The sequence below is a fragment of the Mustela putorius genome, unplaced genomic scaffold (assembly GCF_011764305.1).
Source record: "Mustela putorius furo isolate JIRA1106 unplaced genomic scaffold, ASM1176430v1.1 tig00000460_pilon_pilon_pilon, whole genome shotgun sequence".
NCBI lineage: Eukaryota > Metazoa > Chordata > Mammalia > Carnivora > Mustelidae > Mustela > Mustela putorius.
In genome coordinates, this window is record NW_025421389.1 from 11,146,372 (window position 1) to 11,162,437 (window position 16,066).

Here is a 16,066-nt window from a genome sequence, read left to right on the forward strand (position 1 = left end):
CCTTATGTTGAGGTACATTCCCTGTATATTCATCTAGATTGAGAGTTTTTCTCATAAATGGATGTTGAATTTTGTCAGATGCTTTTTCTGTATCTAGTGAGATACTGATATGATTTTTATCCTTCATTTTGTTAATGTGGTATGGACATTGATTGATTTGTGGATATTGAACCATCCTTTGATCCCTGTATGAATCACACTTGACCATGGTGTGGGATCCTTCTAATGTACTGTTGGATTCAGTTTGCTTAATATTTTGTTGAGGATTTTGCTTCTATGTTCATCAGGGATGTTGTTCCATAAATAACTTTTTAAGTATGTATTTATTAGAGTGTGTGTGTTGGGGGGGGGTGCAAAGGGAGAATGTGAGAGAGAATCTCAAGTGAACTAACACTGAGTGAGAAACAGGGCCTGATCTCATGACCCTGAGATCATGACCTGAGCTGAAACGATGCTTAACTGACTGAGCCATTCAGGTGCCCCTGTAATTTACTTTTCTTGTAGTGTCCTTGTCTGCTTTTGATATCAAGATAATGCTGGCCTTTTATAATCAGTATGAGAGTGTTCTGTCTTATATTTTGGAATAATTGAAGAAGGGTTGGTATTAATTCGTCCTTAAATGTTTGGTAGAATGCAGTAGTGAAGCTGTCTGATACGAAATTTTATTTGTTGGGAGGTTTTTGATTACTGGTTCACTTTCCTTACTGATAATCGATCTGTTCTAAATCATTTTAAAATTTAAACAATAAACCCTTCAGTAGCACCCTATCCTTTTGTGATTTATGGTTTATTTATTACTTTTCATAAATGTATAACAAAATATAAATATTATTAAAAAATCTAATAAAAAACTACAGTTTCTCTTAATTTTTAAGTGAAATATTTATTTGCAATTAATTAGCAGTGAAATCATTTAGTGAAAAAAGTTAGGATCTTAAACAGATAAGATAAAAAACCTGAGGAAAGAATCTTTAACCAGTTCTGAATATTTTAACCACTTTACATCATACTCCTTAATGTTTTATTGTATATTTTATTTTTAGTATTGATTATATCAGTATTCTCAGAATGGATCCTGTTAATTCTCAAGGGTTTTTTGTTTTGTTTTGTTTTGTTTCTGGAACAGTTTCTCACTTGAGGGTTTTTTTTTTTTTTTTTTTTCCCATTAAAATTAGCATGTTCAAGGCTTATGGCTAAAGCAGGTCATATTGTATCTAGTAAAGAAGTTGTTACTAATAAAATAAATACAGTGGACCTTGGTGAAAATGCTCTTAGATGCTAACAACTGGAGTTCTGAAAATTAAAACAAGTTACAAATGTTGAATTTCCAAAATATCAAAAATTTTACAAGGGAAGATAACAAGTTAATGCTGAATGTTGTTAACATGTGTGTGTTCCTCTGCACATGCCTTCCCCTTTCCGTGCTTGGCTCACGTGCATACACGTGTGCTCTCCCATATCCACATACTTTCTCTCTCTCACACATGTAATCACAGCCACAGTGTTCCTGTAAGGTTGGCTGGCTCTTTTCCTCTGCCTCTCTTCTTCCCACCTGCTAAATGCAGGCATACCCCTGGGGTCTGTATTTTGTTTCTTTATGCTTGTTTCTTCCACTTCTTTACTGTTCCTGCAGATTGGGCCATCATCTCTCTATCGATGACTTCCATGTCCCCATCTCTAGTTCTGTAAAAATTCATTCCCCACTGGAAGGTCCTGTAGAAACTGTGACCTGTAGAGGTTCACTAAATCTCAGCTTTCGTCCTTCCAGAAATGAGTTTCTTCCTTTTAACTTGACGGTTTATGTTAATAATACTAACTTCGTTCCAGTCACTCAAGTTCAGAGTCCTTGGATTTGTTGTAAATCATTTTGCTCCAGTCATGTGGCCTCCTCACTCTTTCTCAAATATGCCAAGTATTCTCTCACTTCAGGGCCTTTGCATTTGTGTTCTTTTCTCCTGGAAAGTGCCTTCCTTAAGTGATCTGCAAAGCTTGCCCGGCTCCTCCCTTCTGGTCTCTTCAAATATTCCAGTCAAGTTCTGCCTTTACTCACCCTCTTAGAAGAAAGCCCTGCCTTCCTCTCTGCCTTTTTTACTGGCTTTCATTTTCTCCATCGTAAATGTCATTTGTGTCATTATTATCTTTCTTTTCCATTAGATTATAATGGAATTTGAGTACAGGGACTTTGTCACTTCTGTTTACTGTTTCATCCCTTGTGTCTGGTATAACGAATTCTTAGTAAATATTTTTTTGAATCAATGAAATTGTCATTCTCTGGACTAGTAGAACCACTGAATTTTCCTGCTTTATTATCTCATTTGTTAGATGTTAATATGAATTTTCTTCTTTCTTTTCTTTTTCCTTTTCTTTTATTTTTCTATTCTCTCTCTCTTTTTTTTTCTCTTCTCTCCCCTTTTTAAGATAAAAGTGAGACCATTGGTACATTTTTCTTAGACTTTTCAAAAGTACCCTTTGTATTGGACCATTTCCCCCGTCTGTTGCCTACTTTCTAAAGAGGAACGAGGACTGATTAAAACAGCTGGATTATTTCTTCCTGAATAATCTTGAGGAAGAGGTAAATTTTGGAGGAGGTGTGTATTTTGTTTATTGCTCCTTATTAATAATTGTCCACTCTGTTTGGTACTTAGACTGGTTCTTTTTACCCATTGAGCTGTAAAAAACCTGCAGTTTGAATAAAAGAAATAAGAAGTCTTTGCAAATGTTCTTTAAATGAATGTCTAGCTCTCTTGTTACTGCATGATATTTAACAACGCATTTTTGACTGTTGGGTGAATTTTACTTATAACTCAGAGAAACTGAAAATGTTTATCATGTCCCAGTCTTCAAAAACTGAATGTTTTGTTTAGTTTTGCTTTCTGAATAATCACAAATGCAACCATTGATTAATATGCAAAGCCCAGGTTTTGAATTCCTGCCAGATATATTCAGAACTCTTCAATAAGCAACTCCAAGCCCACCACATTCCATGGTGCATCCTTTTCTGGCTGAAGATTGTGGGAATTCTCTGGCATGAGTCAAGTGGCATTAATTATTGAAGATAATTAACATACTACTGAGAGTTCTGAGATATATATTAGGTGAGCCATAGGAAATTGTTAGTTTTATAGGTTAAACAAGCTCAAAATTGGCAGTTTTATAAGATTAAGCCTAAAATCTTTTGAACTGTTGAACTGACTCAAACTGGGTATTTTGTTGTTAATTATTCAACTGAAAACTACTGTTGACAACACAGGTTTGAACTGCGCAGATCCACTTATATGTGCATTTTCTTGGGTAAATACAGTATGGTACTGTAAATATATCTTCTCTTCCCTGTGATTTTCTTTATAATGTATTTTCCCCTAGCTCCCTTTATTGTAAAAATACAGTATATAACACATATAACATGCAAAGTGTGTGTTAATTGACAATTTATGTTATCGTTAAAGCTTCTGGTCAGTAGTAGGCTATTAGTAGTTAAATTTTTGGGGTGTCAAAAGTTATACTCCATTTTTAAGTGTGCAAGGGGTCAGTGTCCTTTAATCCTGTGTTAAGGGTCAATTGTACATTCCAAATATTATGCTACTTAAGGCATTAAGTGATCTGGATATTACTTTTACTGAAGCAATTTATTAGATAGCTTTTCAAAAATTTTTTTAACTTAGGAAACACTCAGGAAGAAAGTACATAAAACATAAAATTGGAAGAGTAATGATTCTTAACAGATCTCAACTGAAGTATCATGGATAATCTAGAATCTTGCTGTTTTTTTCTTTAATAGAAGTTTCCCAGTGAAGTGTCTCCCACATTTGTGGTTCTTTCTTCCCTTCTGCTCTTCATTTATTCATACCCTGCCTTATTTCAGAAAGAGCTATAATACATATTTAAATATTACATGCAAATTTTTATTAGTAGATCTGGTGAACAAAATTCAAATATAGAAATATACAAGTATCATTTTCTAGCAGCACTGAAGACTAGCAGTAATTTACCCAAATAAAGTCCTTATAAAGGTAATAGTGTACTGTTTTTAGGTTTTCCTACATCATTTTAGTGATATTGTTCAACATAATATATGATAGATTTAACAGATTTAGCTTTTCTGTAGTATTGGGATAATTATTATTACTTTCCCCCTTATTGTCTTTTGTTCCTTTGTAAGAAAGGGAATAATACTTAGATCAATTAAAATTCAATAGCTTCTATAAACATGTTTCACTTCAGAGATTTGTTCTATGTGTGTCTTATGGTGAAACTATGGTTGAGTATGGACACTGGCAGCCCCATTTGCCTTTCTTGAATGGATTTCATATTCAAATCTTGATTTTTCAGTTATGTATAGGGTAATGCATATGTATCTGTATAAATCATCCTTGGCTTATGATGGGGTGACGTCCTGATAAGCCAATTGTATGTTGAAAATACTTTAAGTTGAAAATGCATTTTTGTTGAAAATGCATTTGATACTTCTAACCTACTAAATGTTATAGCTTAGCCTAGTCTATCTTAAACATGCTCAGAATACTTACATTAGCCTATATTTGGGCAAAATTATTTACCACAAAGCCTTTTTTATAATAAAGTGTTGGATATCTCAGTGGATTTATTGTATGGCATTTTACTGAAAGTGAAATACGGAATGGTTGTATGGGTGCAGAATCATAGCTTTTCCACACGGTCCCATTGTTGGCTATGAGCTGTGGCTCACTGCTACTGCCCAGCATCACTGGAAAGTATGGTAGTGTATATCGCAAGTGCAGGAAAAAGTCAAAACTCAAAACTCAAGAGTATAGTGCTTATTGAATGTGCATTCCTTTGTACCATTGTAAAGTTAAAAAGTCATTACGTAAAACCATCTCAAGTCGGTGACTATCCGTATATGTATACAGTTCTACCAACATAAAGATAGCTCCTGTGATTTTTTTTTCCTATTTAAGAGGCCAAATATTTTTCCCTTTACTACTATATTTAAGCAGAAGTGTTATTTTTCATCATCATTATGGAAAAACATCATTTATAACCTTAATCTAAAGCTGTTGTGCTCTCCCTCAAATTCTGAATACAAATAATTAAAAAATAGAATAAAGAATATTTGAGTCTGTCAAAGGAAGAAAGTGAAGAGTGGCAAAAAGTTACCATTTTTTCCCCCTGAGTTATTTTTACATGCTTTTTCCTAGCCTTGTACATAAAGAAGATTTTGATCTAGGCTTCCTTTCTCTTCACATATGTTGTATTAGGATTTTTTTGTTCCTTGAAGAAAGGGATGTTTTGGGGCCATTTTGATAATAGTATATTCTGTGCTGCTTGCATTTTGATGTCCTTTGTGAATGCTTATTTGGTGATATTATTGTTGATTTTCTGTAACAATTTCATATCTACCTTTGTTGCTCTTAAGTAACTACTCATTTTGAATAGTTTGCCTTTATGCCCAGTATAGATTTAGTATTACAGTCTTGCTTATTCAGCTTATTAGGAATGTGCATGTATGTGTATGTACCTTTGTGTACATTTTTTCTGCCTTGTGAAAATGAGATTTTATATAAAATAATTTATATTTCATTACTAGAATTATATATGAATACAATGATAGCTTCATCATTTAGTAATTAATATCATGAAGCTGGGTTTGAGATTTCCTGCCCTTCTCTGTTGTTCTCTATTGCAGGAGGTGAATCCCTGCAAACTGCATTTCCTAGGCTCTCTTACCAGCAGGCTTCTGGGTAGGCTTGGCCAGTGGGAGGCACTGGTAGAAGATTGGAGGGCAGGAAAAGGGGAGAAGACCAGTTATTTCTCCTTCTTTTTCTGCTTTGAGATGTTTCTCCACCGTAGTTCTAGCTCCTACCACATTAACTCATGATCAACTCATGATCTTAGCTCAGTGATAAAAAAATCCATTTTATTACTAGAACATGGGTATATCTCATTATAACTATGTTTTTACTCTTATTCTTTCTTAAATTGCCTGTAAATATGAGTACCTAGTTTTGCCTATTGGAATTATATTGAGTATCTAATCTCATTTAATTATGAGTCGTGATGCATTTGCATATGGTTGCTATAAGGTAGGTAATGTGCAGAGGTGGAAGAAGATAGCTAGCTTGCTTGCTTTTTCTCTTCCCCTCTCTCTTTTTCTCAGTAAAGCTCTCTTCCTTTATAGAAACAAAACATCCTTATATAGAAAATACAGAAGAGTGAGAAAAAAAAGAACGACTCACCCATAATCCCATTTCCCACACTGGTGGGATCGTTTTGGTGTATTTCCTTCATGTCATCTTACAATGCAGAAGAGTTTCTAACTTAACACCCATATAAACACAATTTTCTTCTACAAATTTCTCCAAATTGTTACTTTCAGAGAATATTGCTCTGTTAATATATTCTCTTTCCCCCATCATGTCTGGAAATGTAATTTTATACTTATAAACAGTATATAGTTTTATATCTTTTTCTTATATATGCATTCTGCCTTATTATTAAGGTGCTGCAGTGAAGGGAAAAATGGCTCTTGCCCATTGTGCATTATGAAAGGTGTCATAGGTAAAAGGGTTGGCTGGTTCACTGGGAGAGATCTGACTGATCTGACAGGTGTCCCTGTGAAAGGGGAATAAAAAATATTGCCTGGAGAGGGAAAGTAATTTTTTCCTCTTTGTAGGAGAAATGAGTGAGGGACTTTTTTTTTTTTTTTTTAAGATTTTGTTTATTTGAGAGAGAGCGTGTGTGAGCACAAGTTGACAGGGGGCAGTAGGGGCAGAGGAAGAGGGAAAAACAGATTCCCTTCTGAGCAGGGAGCCTGACTCAGGGCTCAGTCCCACAACTCTGAGATCATGACCTGAGCACAGAGCCTTGAGACAATGGCCTGAGCCAAAGGCAGATGCTTAATGGACTGAACCAGCCAGGTGCCCCAAATGAGGGTCTTGAGAGCTGCAGAATGAGTATGGAACTGTTTGTGGTGTGCACACTGAAGTATGGGTTGCAAGGGAGAAAGGAGAGAAGGCTGTTAATACTGAGTCAGATTGGTGTACCTCCCACTGGCTACCAACTCTACCTGCAGAAACCACTTTCTTCCCAGGGCTTGGCAGCAGGAGTCTTGGGAGAGTACTGAAGTCAGCGCATTCAGTGGAGACTGGGAGTGCTGGAAAGCAGAAGCTCCTGGGGCTTTGCATCACAGTCCTGGGAAAAGTGAGGGAGAGTTTTGTTCATTTTTTTAAAAGATTTTATTTATCTATTTGAGACAGAGATAGTGTGCCAGCTGAGGGGAGGGACGGAGGGAGATTATTAGTATTATTAGTATTTGTATTTTAGTATTAGTATTCATTATTAATATTATTATAATAATATAATAATATTATACATTATTAGTATTCATTTTTTATTGCTGTGTGAGAAATTACCACATTATTACTATTTGTTTTTATTGCTACATGAGAAATCATCACAAATGTAGAGACTTAAAACAATATTAATTTGTTGTACAGTTCTGTAGGTCACAAGTTTGGGCAGGCTGAACTGGGTTTTCTGCTCAGGGTCTTAAAAGGCAGAAGCCAAGGTGTTGGCTGGGTTGGGCGCTCATCTCAAGAGTGAAGAATCTGCTTCCTACCTCATTTAGGTTGTGGGCAGAGTTTTAGTTTCTAGGTCTGAGGTCCTAGTGTCCTTGTTGACTGCTGCTGGGGGATGTTTTTGTGATTAGATTAGGCCCATTCAGACAATTATTTTAAGATCAACTGACCCGGGACTTGGATTACGTCCAAAAAAATCTCTTCCCATCATTCCCTAGCTTTGTGTTTGAATGACCAGGAGGTAGGAATCTTGACAGGAGTTTGGGGGGTGGGTAGGGTGCCTTCTTTAGACTGTTGCTTACCACTGTGTTGCATAGTTTTTCTCTATTATATATGCTTCATGATATAGTTAACTCCTGGGATACCTTACCTGATGGAAATTACAAATATTCCAGGAGATTTAAAACCGGTAATACTTTATAAAACTATAAATGTTTTTATGATTGCCTGGGACAAAACTTATGTGTATCATGTGTTATAATTGGTGTAAATGAAAACTCTTAACAAAGAAATTTAAGGACTAAATAATATCCTATAATATAGGAAGTATTATTTGATGTTTTGTTAATTATTAGGACCTCGAATTTGCTTTATATTTTTCACTTCAATGAATATCTTTATGATGAATTTTGCCTTTTCTTTTTACTATTGTCTTATGAGGAACTAACTTATCTAAAGAATATGAAGATCCCACATTACTTATTAGGAGTTTCATTAATTTGTTTTCTAAACAGCAATGTTTAGTATCTTTTGTGCCCTATCTTTTCAGTCTTAAAAATTTTTGGTCTTTCATATTTTGAGAGAATAAAAGTTGTTTCTCATAATTTTTCATTTAAAAAATCAATTGTCTTTGAACGTTTTTTTCTTCCATTTGCCTATATTAAATGTTTTTTGTTTTTTGTTTTGTAATAAAAATTCAGTTTACTTGCTATGACTAATTTAGTGTGGCATGTTGTTTCTTCATTGGTTTCAGTTTCCTCTTCAATAGAATGGCTGAATGAGATTTCTTTTAGTCCTCTGATTTTATGTTAAACACTTTTTCATACCCTATTTTTTTTCCTAAGTTAAAAATCTGTAATACCCTAGGTATTCTGCTGGTATCTGTTAAGATGGATTTTCTAGACTTTGGGAGAAGATAGTCACACACATGGATTTAACAAAAGGGATGGGCATTGCGTTGGGACTGACTTTAGAAATAGCTAGCTTTATGCTTCTAGATCGGGACACCGTGTGTTACACTAAATCACTTCAGTTACACAGTCATGGGAGAGCTTTACTTGGATTTGGGATCAGGATAACAGGCATTTGAAAAATTCTTTGAAGATCTGTACCAGTGGCAGGGATGGTGGAATATTTTTCTGGGTTAGGGAGCAGTAAAACAGAGAGGATAAAACATTGCCAGTTCCTATTTTTGTATGTTTTTAGGATCAAATAATGTTTTCCTGAAATGGATGAACTGTTCCCTTATGTGGTTTAACTGGTTCAGATTAAGGAGAAACAAATACTGACTGTTCTTGTTATGGATGCCACATCTTTTCAAACTGCCCTAGCTTGTTGCCAGTGAAGATATACTTTGGCTTATAGTTAGCTTGTGGTCAAGTACAGGCTTTAGATCTTGTTACATGAATTCTTGTCAAACAGCATGCACCGCCCCCCCCATCATACTTATGAAATTGAGTTTTGAAAATCATTTTGGGGCTTTAATTTTTGTCTTTGATGAACTCTAAAGTGATTTTAGTTTGTCTTTGCAGTGTGTTAAATCTCTTCAACTTTTGTCACTCAGAGTGTTCATATTCCTTCTAGTTCTCTTCTGTCTATATATTTGATAAATATATGCTTTCATTTATCTTTTATAAAAATTTTGAGAAATCTAGGAATAAAAGAGCCCTGTATCTGCTGCCTCCTTCCTTTTGCATAGGGATTTGCCATATAATTGACATTTAACATTTTTTGAGTTTTGAATCAGCTCCAAATGTCTAACTGTATTAATATTGAATTACCATTTTAAAATTCTATCCACGGGTATATCACAGAAGACTCGGCTATTTGCTGGCTATAGTTAAGTTTCAGTGTACCTATTTTTTTTTTAAGATTTTATTTATTTATTTGACAGACAGAGATCACAAGTAGGCAGAGAGGCAGGCAGAGAGAGAGAGGGAAGCAGGCTTCCTGCTGGGCAGAGATCCCAATGTGGGGCTCAATCCCAGGACCCTGGGAGCATAACCTGAGCTGAAGGCAGAGCCTTTAACCCACTGAGCCACCCAGGCGCCCCTCAGTGTACCTTCTGCATTTGTCTAGCAGCCTTAGTCAAAACCACCACCACCAAAAAAAGGGAAATGATAAGGGCTTCTACATAACTTCTTTGATTTATGTTTGTATCTCTTATGCTGAAAAATCTTTGTTTTTAATGACATTAGCAATTACTTATTCGCTTTCATCTTCTACTTTTGATAGTTTCCAAATAATAATGCAAGTATTAGTGAAAATATGTTGTTCCCTTTTATCTCTAGGAGGATATATCCTATTTGAGGTCTGTTGCTTTGCATTACTACTATTTGAAATAATTATAATAATAGATTTTCTGTTATTAAACCATGCTTAGTATTCCTGAAATAAATTAAAACCCAAAACATTGGGCTTCTTTCCAGGTATTAAACCAGTCTTGCATTCCTGGGATCTGCCTCATTATGGTGTTTTCTTTTTAATCTATTATTGGTATCCTTTTTAAACTTTTTTAAAAAAGATTTTATTTATTTATTTGAGAGAGAGAGAGATCACAAGTAGGCAGAAATGCAGGCAAAGAGAGAGAGAGGGGGAAGCAGACTTCCCGCTGAGCAGAGAGCCTGATACAGGTGTCGATCCCAAGACCCTGGGATCATGACCTGATCCCAAGGCAGATGCTTAATGCCTGAGCCACCCAGGCGCCCCTCATATAACAAACTTTTTATAGTCTATTTGTAATTATTGTTTTACACTTCAAGCAGAATGTAGAAACCTTGCCTCCATGTAGGTCCCTTTATCTTTCTCCGTTAATATTACAGTTTTTATAAGCATTACATCTGCATTCATTGATCAGTATTACAATTTTTGCTTTTCAACTGGCATGTATATTTTAAAGAACTTAAGAGGAGGTTAACAATCTCTTACTCATTTATTATTTATTATTATTATATAATATATAAATATTATATATTTATTATTATTTATTATTTCTATTGCTCTTCCTTTGTATGAGAAGACCCATGTTTTACTCTGATATCATTTTTCCTTCTACATGAAGAGTTTTTGTTAGCATTTCTTTTAGAGCCCCTCCACTGGTAACAGATTCTCTTAATTTTTAAAAATCTGACTATGACCTTATATTTATGTCCTTTCTGAAGGATATTTTCATTTGATGTAGTTTTCTGTATTGAGAGTTCTTTCAGCATTTTATAAATGTTGTTCCACTGTCTTTTGGTCTTCTGGGTTTCTAATGAGAAATCCAGCCATTTCAATTCTTATTACTTTATATGTAATAGGTCTTTTTTTCTCTGGTAGCTCTCAGGACACTTCTTTTATATTGCTTGTAAACAGCTTGATTATGTGTTGTTTTGTGGTTTTCTTTTTGTTTGTCTGTTTGTTTTATTTTTGTTGATCTTGAATCTGTAAACATGTATCCTTCAACATATTTGTTATATTTTCATGAAGGAGAGTTATTAGTTCAAATAGGTTTTTTCTTTTCTGTAACAGTGTTTCTTCTCAGTAGGTATCTATGGGTCTGTTCATATTTTTCAGTCTTTTAAAACATTTTAAATATATGCTCCTCAGACATAGTTTCTTTTTTCTCTCTTATTTCCATTCTGCTCTTGAGTCAAGTCAGAGGTTTTTATTTTAGATATTACATTTTTCAGTTTTGAAATTTTTATTTGATCTTTTAGTGTGGTTTACGGTTTTCCTCGAGGAATTTTTGTCTTTCCATTGGTTTCAATATCTAATGCAGTGTGTTTATTCTCTTTATGTTTTAAAGTCTTTGGTAATTCCAGCATCTGTTTCATTTCACAGTTGGCATTTCTTGATTGTCTTTTCCCTTGGGAATTGCCCATAGTTTACTGGTTTTGATGTATCTAGTAATTTTGGGTTGCATCAGGGACATTTTGAATGTTGTTTTGTGAGACTGGCTCCACTAACATCCTCTAGAGAATGTTGACTTTTTTTTTTTGGTCCTGTCAGGCATCAGCCTAGTTGGGTTCAGACTGAGCTTTCTTTCTGGACTTCCTTAGGTGGTAGTTTTGGCATCAGTTCAGTTTTACAGCCTTTGCTACATCTTATTTTTCTTAGGGATTTCACACACAGTGCTCTGAAAGGATGCTTTTCCTGGTTTCTTGGACTGGAAGGGTGGCGTTCTCCGAGTTTTAGCCTCTAGTATTGCACATATTTTTTCCCAAGGGGGCTACTGGTAGGTCTAAGTAGTGAGGAAAAAAAATAAAAAAAATAGGAAATTATCTCTACCATCTTTATATAACAGGGTCCTTTAAAAATTGTTTTTCTATTCAGAAGAATGGGTTTTCACTTAGGATCTTATGTGCCCATGCTACAGCTGAAATGGTATCAGGTCTGTTCTTGGGCCAGTGTGGAAGAGATCAATGAGGGAAAAAAAATCTCTTGACTCTTTCCCCCCACATTCAAGGGGCAGTTTTCAAGTCCTTTCGCCAGAAAGTTGGATTACCCTGAGAGTTTTGCTGACCCTACCTGTCCTTACCTCCTGATTCAGCCTGTCCTTGGGTCAATCCAGGAGGTAACAGAGTGGGGGAAAATGAGGGGCACCCTGCCACTTTATTAATCACTCTTCAGCTTTCGAGTGTGCTTCCAAATCTACCTGCCTCGTTAAATTTTCTAGAGCTCTAAAGTAATTGCATGTTTATATTTTATCTCATTTTGTTATCTCCAGAATTTTTATTATAAATAGTGGAAGAGGCTGGAAACTTCATATTCTTTTTTTGAAATAAATTTTGTTGGATATAGAATTCTCTGTTGACACTTATTTAAGAAAGCAACTAAAAGTGCTTAGTCCGAATGTTCTGCTTTTATTCTATTTATTCCTGTGAATGTAATGTATATTCTTTTTTTTCCCCTTTGGCAGCTATTAAGATTTTCTTTTTATCAGTGCTTTTTAGCCATCTGATTATAATAGGCCCTGTGTAATTTCCTAAGTGTTTATCAGACTTTTTATTTATGAAATTTTCTGGATCAGTGTGTTCATAATCATCATAAAATTTGTAAATTTTTAATCCATTTTTTTAAATGTTTTTTCTATTCCTCTTCTCCTTCTTGATCCCCCCTATCACCATCCCCAGAGAAGGCATTTTCCTCTCCTTTTTTGACTTCAGTGACATGTACGGTTTTGGTTTTTTTCCAGTTACATGTATGTTTAATGGCTTTATGTTGTTGCATATGTCCGTGAGACTTTTTTTTATGGTCTTTTTCTTTCACACACAAAAACTAAAAAGCAAACAATTTTTTGTGCGTTGTTTTCTTGCTACTTCTTAAGTTCACTGGTCTTTTCTTCTGCTGTGTGTCTATGTGCTATAACCCTTTTTAAGTGAATATATGAATAATTTACAGAATAAATAATGAAAACCCACTTTATTAAAAATTTTAATGGGAATTTAAGCACAGCAAACTTCTTTATGTCAGGTAAATTTTGGTACACAAATTTCGTAAAAATCGAGAGAATATTGTTACATACTATTTTAGCAAATTAAGATGATCTAAGTTGTTGCAAAATATTGTGTGATAAAGTCTTTTCAGTTGAATGAGTGACTACTGGAAAATATTTTCATTTTGTTGTTAAAAAGATATTGTTTATCATAATTTTTAAGTTGTACAGTATTCATCTAGGATATTATCAACCTGAATTGTCATTTACATGATCAATTTCACTGCATATTTTTTAAGAGTCTAGAGTTAGAGTTTATCCCTTACCCCTGCACCCGAAACGGCCAGTCTGTTCTCTGTATTTATGAGTTTGGTTTTTTTGTTTGTTTGTTTTTGTTTTTTGAGTTTGTTTTGTTTTTTAGATTTTACATATAAGTGAGATCGTTTGTATTTGTCTTTCTCATTCTGACTTATTTCACTTAATATAATGCCCATCAAGATCCATCCATGTTGTTGCCAATGGAAGGATTTCATTCTTTTTTATGGCTGAATAGTATTCTATTATATATACATCCTTGCAAATCTCCTCTTAAGTCATTTTAACTTCTCATCCTGTTTTTTCCTCCCTATTGCACTCTGTGGCATTGGCTATAATAACTCAGTTTTTCTGTTACAAACCATAGGTAATATATTGTAAATTTTTTTTACAATAGATAATTGGATTTGCTGTTTATTTTGTGCAGAATATGAAGACCTTTCTGATCCTGTTTGTTTTTAAAATCATGCAGTTGAAAGCTGTCACTAGAATTAAAAAATCATATCTGAAAACTGGCAGACAAAAGAGTAAGCTAGAAACAGATGTCACCTGTATTTTGGTGTGAGAAATGCATGTTGTGATCTTCTAATTATGTTCATATTGCCATTTTAACTTTTATTAATCACCGTAACCAAGGTTATTTTTTCCAGTTCCCTGGGGGAGATTTTAGTTTTTGTTGAGGCAGATAATATAACAACTGATTTTGAAACTTGATTATAAGAGTATAATAATTCATATTTCACAGAAAATTTTTTCTTATGCAGTTAAGTATTTGAATTAAATTAATATTTTTTCCTTATTCTTAGTAAATCAAGACTCAAGTAAGTTATAGTTTTAAGAAGAGAATATTAGTATGTATTGCTGTTGGTACAGGCAGCAGAACCATTAAAATTATAATCTGCTTTTTAAAACCTATTTATACTAAGGGAATAGTCCTAAACCTTTTGTTTTTATTTTTTTAAGGCGAGAGGAGCTGATGTTCCAGAGATCCCTGGAGATCTTAGTCTTAAGACATGTGGCAGTACAGCCAGTATGAAGGTTAAACATGTGAAAAAGTAAGTGGAATTGTACCGTGGGTTTTAAGTGAATTTTTAAAATGGGAATCAGTTTTTTAGTTCTCTTAAAACTTTTCTTTAGATTTCTTACTACATATGCTTTTACTGTCCATACATTAAATTATACTGTAAGCCTAAATTATGACTTAACAATTAGTGGGATAGATACTGAAGATTATCTGCTTGTCTAAAAATATACTTTAATTTTGTTCTTGTGACAACTTTATGTCATTGGCTGTTAGAGTGTGTTTGTTCAACAGGAGCAATCCAAGTGTGTCTGTCTTGGTGCCCTTAATACATGCTCTCACTCATTTAGAAAAATCAGCCTGTTGTTTGAGTTACGGGATTGCTATATCTCAGCTCTGCCTTTGAGAAAACCTGAAATGGATGCTAGTAGTTGATTCCTATATAAAATATCTGAAGGTGTTCCATTTCAGTTTCCAACAGACAAATCATTCCATATTTTCCAACTGAAGCTTTAATACCCCACCCGCCACCATCCCATTAAGTTGGTATTAAAAGACAAAACCAGAAAGCCATCTTTTCACCTGGCAGAGCGTTAGGCAGCTATGTTTTCATTGTAAATAGAGAAAAGACAAAGATAAAAATATTCATTCTGCATCCAGACCCACTAATCCAGGACTGATGGGCTGCGACAACATTCACAGGTAAAATCTGGTTTTATATTTTGTTGGGAATGCTCCTTCTGATTAGCAGTTGGCTCTTCACAGTTTTCGTAACATTCCCTGAAAGCATAGATTTTCTATGGGCCTTGCCTTGAGACAAGGATAGGAGAGTGTAGTGATGCTTTTTATTTTTATTTATTCTTTTAATTCATTTTGGTTTTGACCTGCACTCTAAATGTAATTCTCATTTGATTCACTGTATTTCGGGAAAGCTTTGTGTGGATATATGTGTGCTCATGCGCATGTGCTTATTAAATAGTTTCGCTTGCATGAGCTCTCCAACCCATTTTAGTTTTTCCTTAGGTTTAGTAATTTTGACTATTCCAGTATCTTGCATCTCACTTAGTTATTTCATGTACTTCAGGTTACCCTTCACTAAAGGTCACTTTCCGAAGATGGCTGAATGTGCACATTTCCATTATGAGAACGTTGAGTTTGGCAGCATACAGGTATATTTGAAATATTTCCTACATACTGAATTAAGATATATCTATATCTCTGTTCTTTTCTGTATCTCCTTTTCTTAAATCTATGTATCTGAGAGGTAACACTTAGAAGTAGTATTTTTTCTACTGATGTCTTGTTGGTGGATGTGAAAACTTTTATTTTTTTCTGTTGACTAATACTTGATGTGTGATGACTCCTAATTCAAGTGGAAATAGTATAATAGGATCACTATCAATCTCAGCATTTCTATGAGATTCCTAGACAACATTTGCTATTGTTTTCTAGCATGAAGCATTCTAGTTGTTATCTGACTCTTAGGTTGGGCCAGAGTAATGGTGGTTAAATCAGAGTGAAGTGGTGTAGCATGGGGGAGAT

The 16,066-nt window shown here is 34.5% G+C and overlaps 1 protein-coding gene across 6 annotated transcripts in view; it reads left to right on the forward strand.

The window, feature by feature from the left end:
• Positions 1–16,066, forward strand: part of ARHGAP32 (Rho GTPase activating protein 32) — a 297,156-nt gene that overhangs the window by 112,838 nt on the left and 168,252 nt on the right. For 3 of the 6 annotated variants that reach the window (XM_045080353.1, XM_004763903.3, XM_004763905.3), the window contains exons 3-5: positions 14,467–14,558; positions 15,185–15,226; positions 15,609–15,693. In XM_045080353.1, coding sequence (XP_044936288.1) covers positions 14,467–14,558; positions 15,185–15,226; positions 15,609–15,693 — 219 coding nt within the window. Of the gene's footprint in view, positions 1–2,418; positions 2,589–14,466; positions 14,559–15,184; positions 15,227–15,608; positions 15,694–16,066 lie in introns of all 6 variants that reach the window. The other 3 variants (XM_004763904.3, XM_045080354.1, XM_004763906.3) reach the window with 2 other exon arrangements.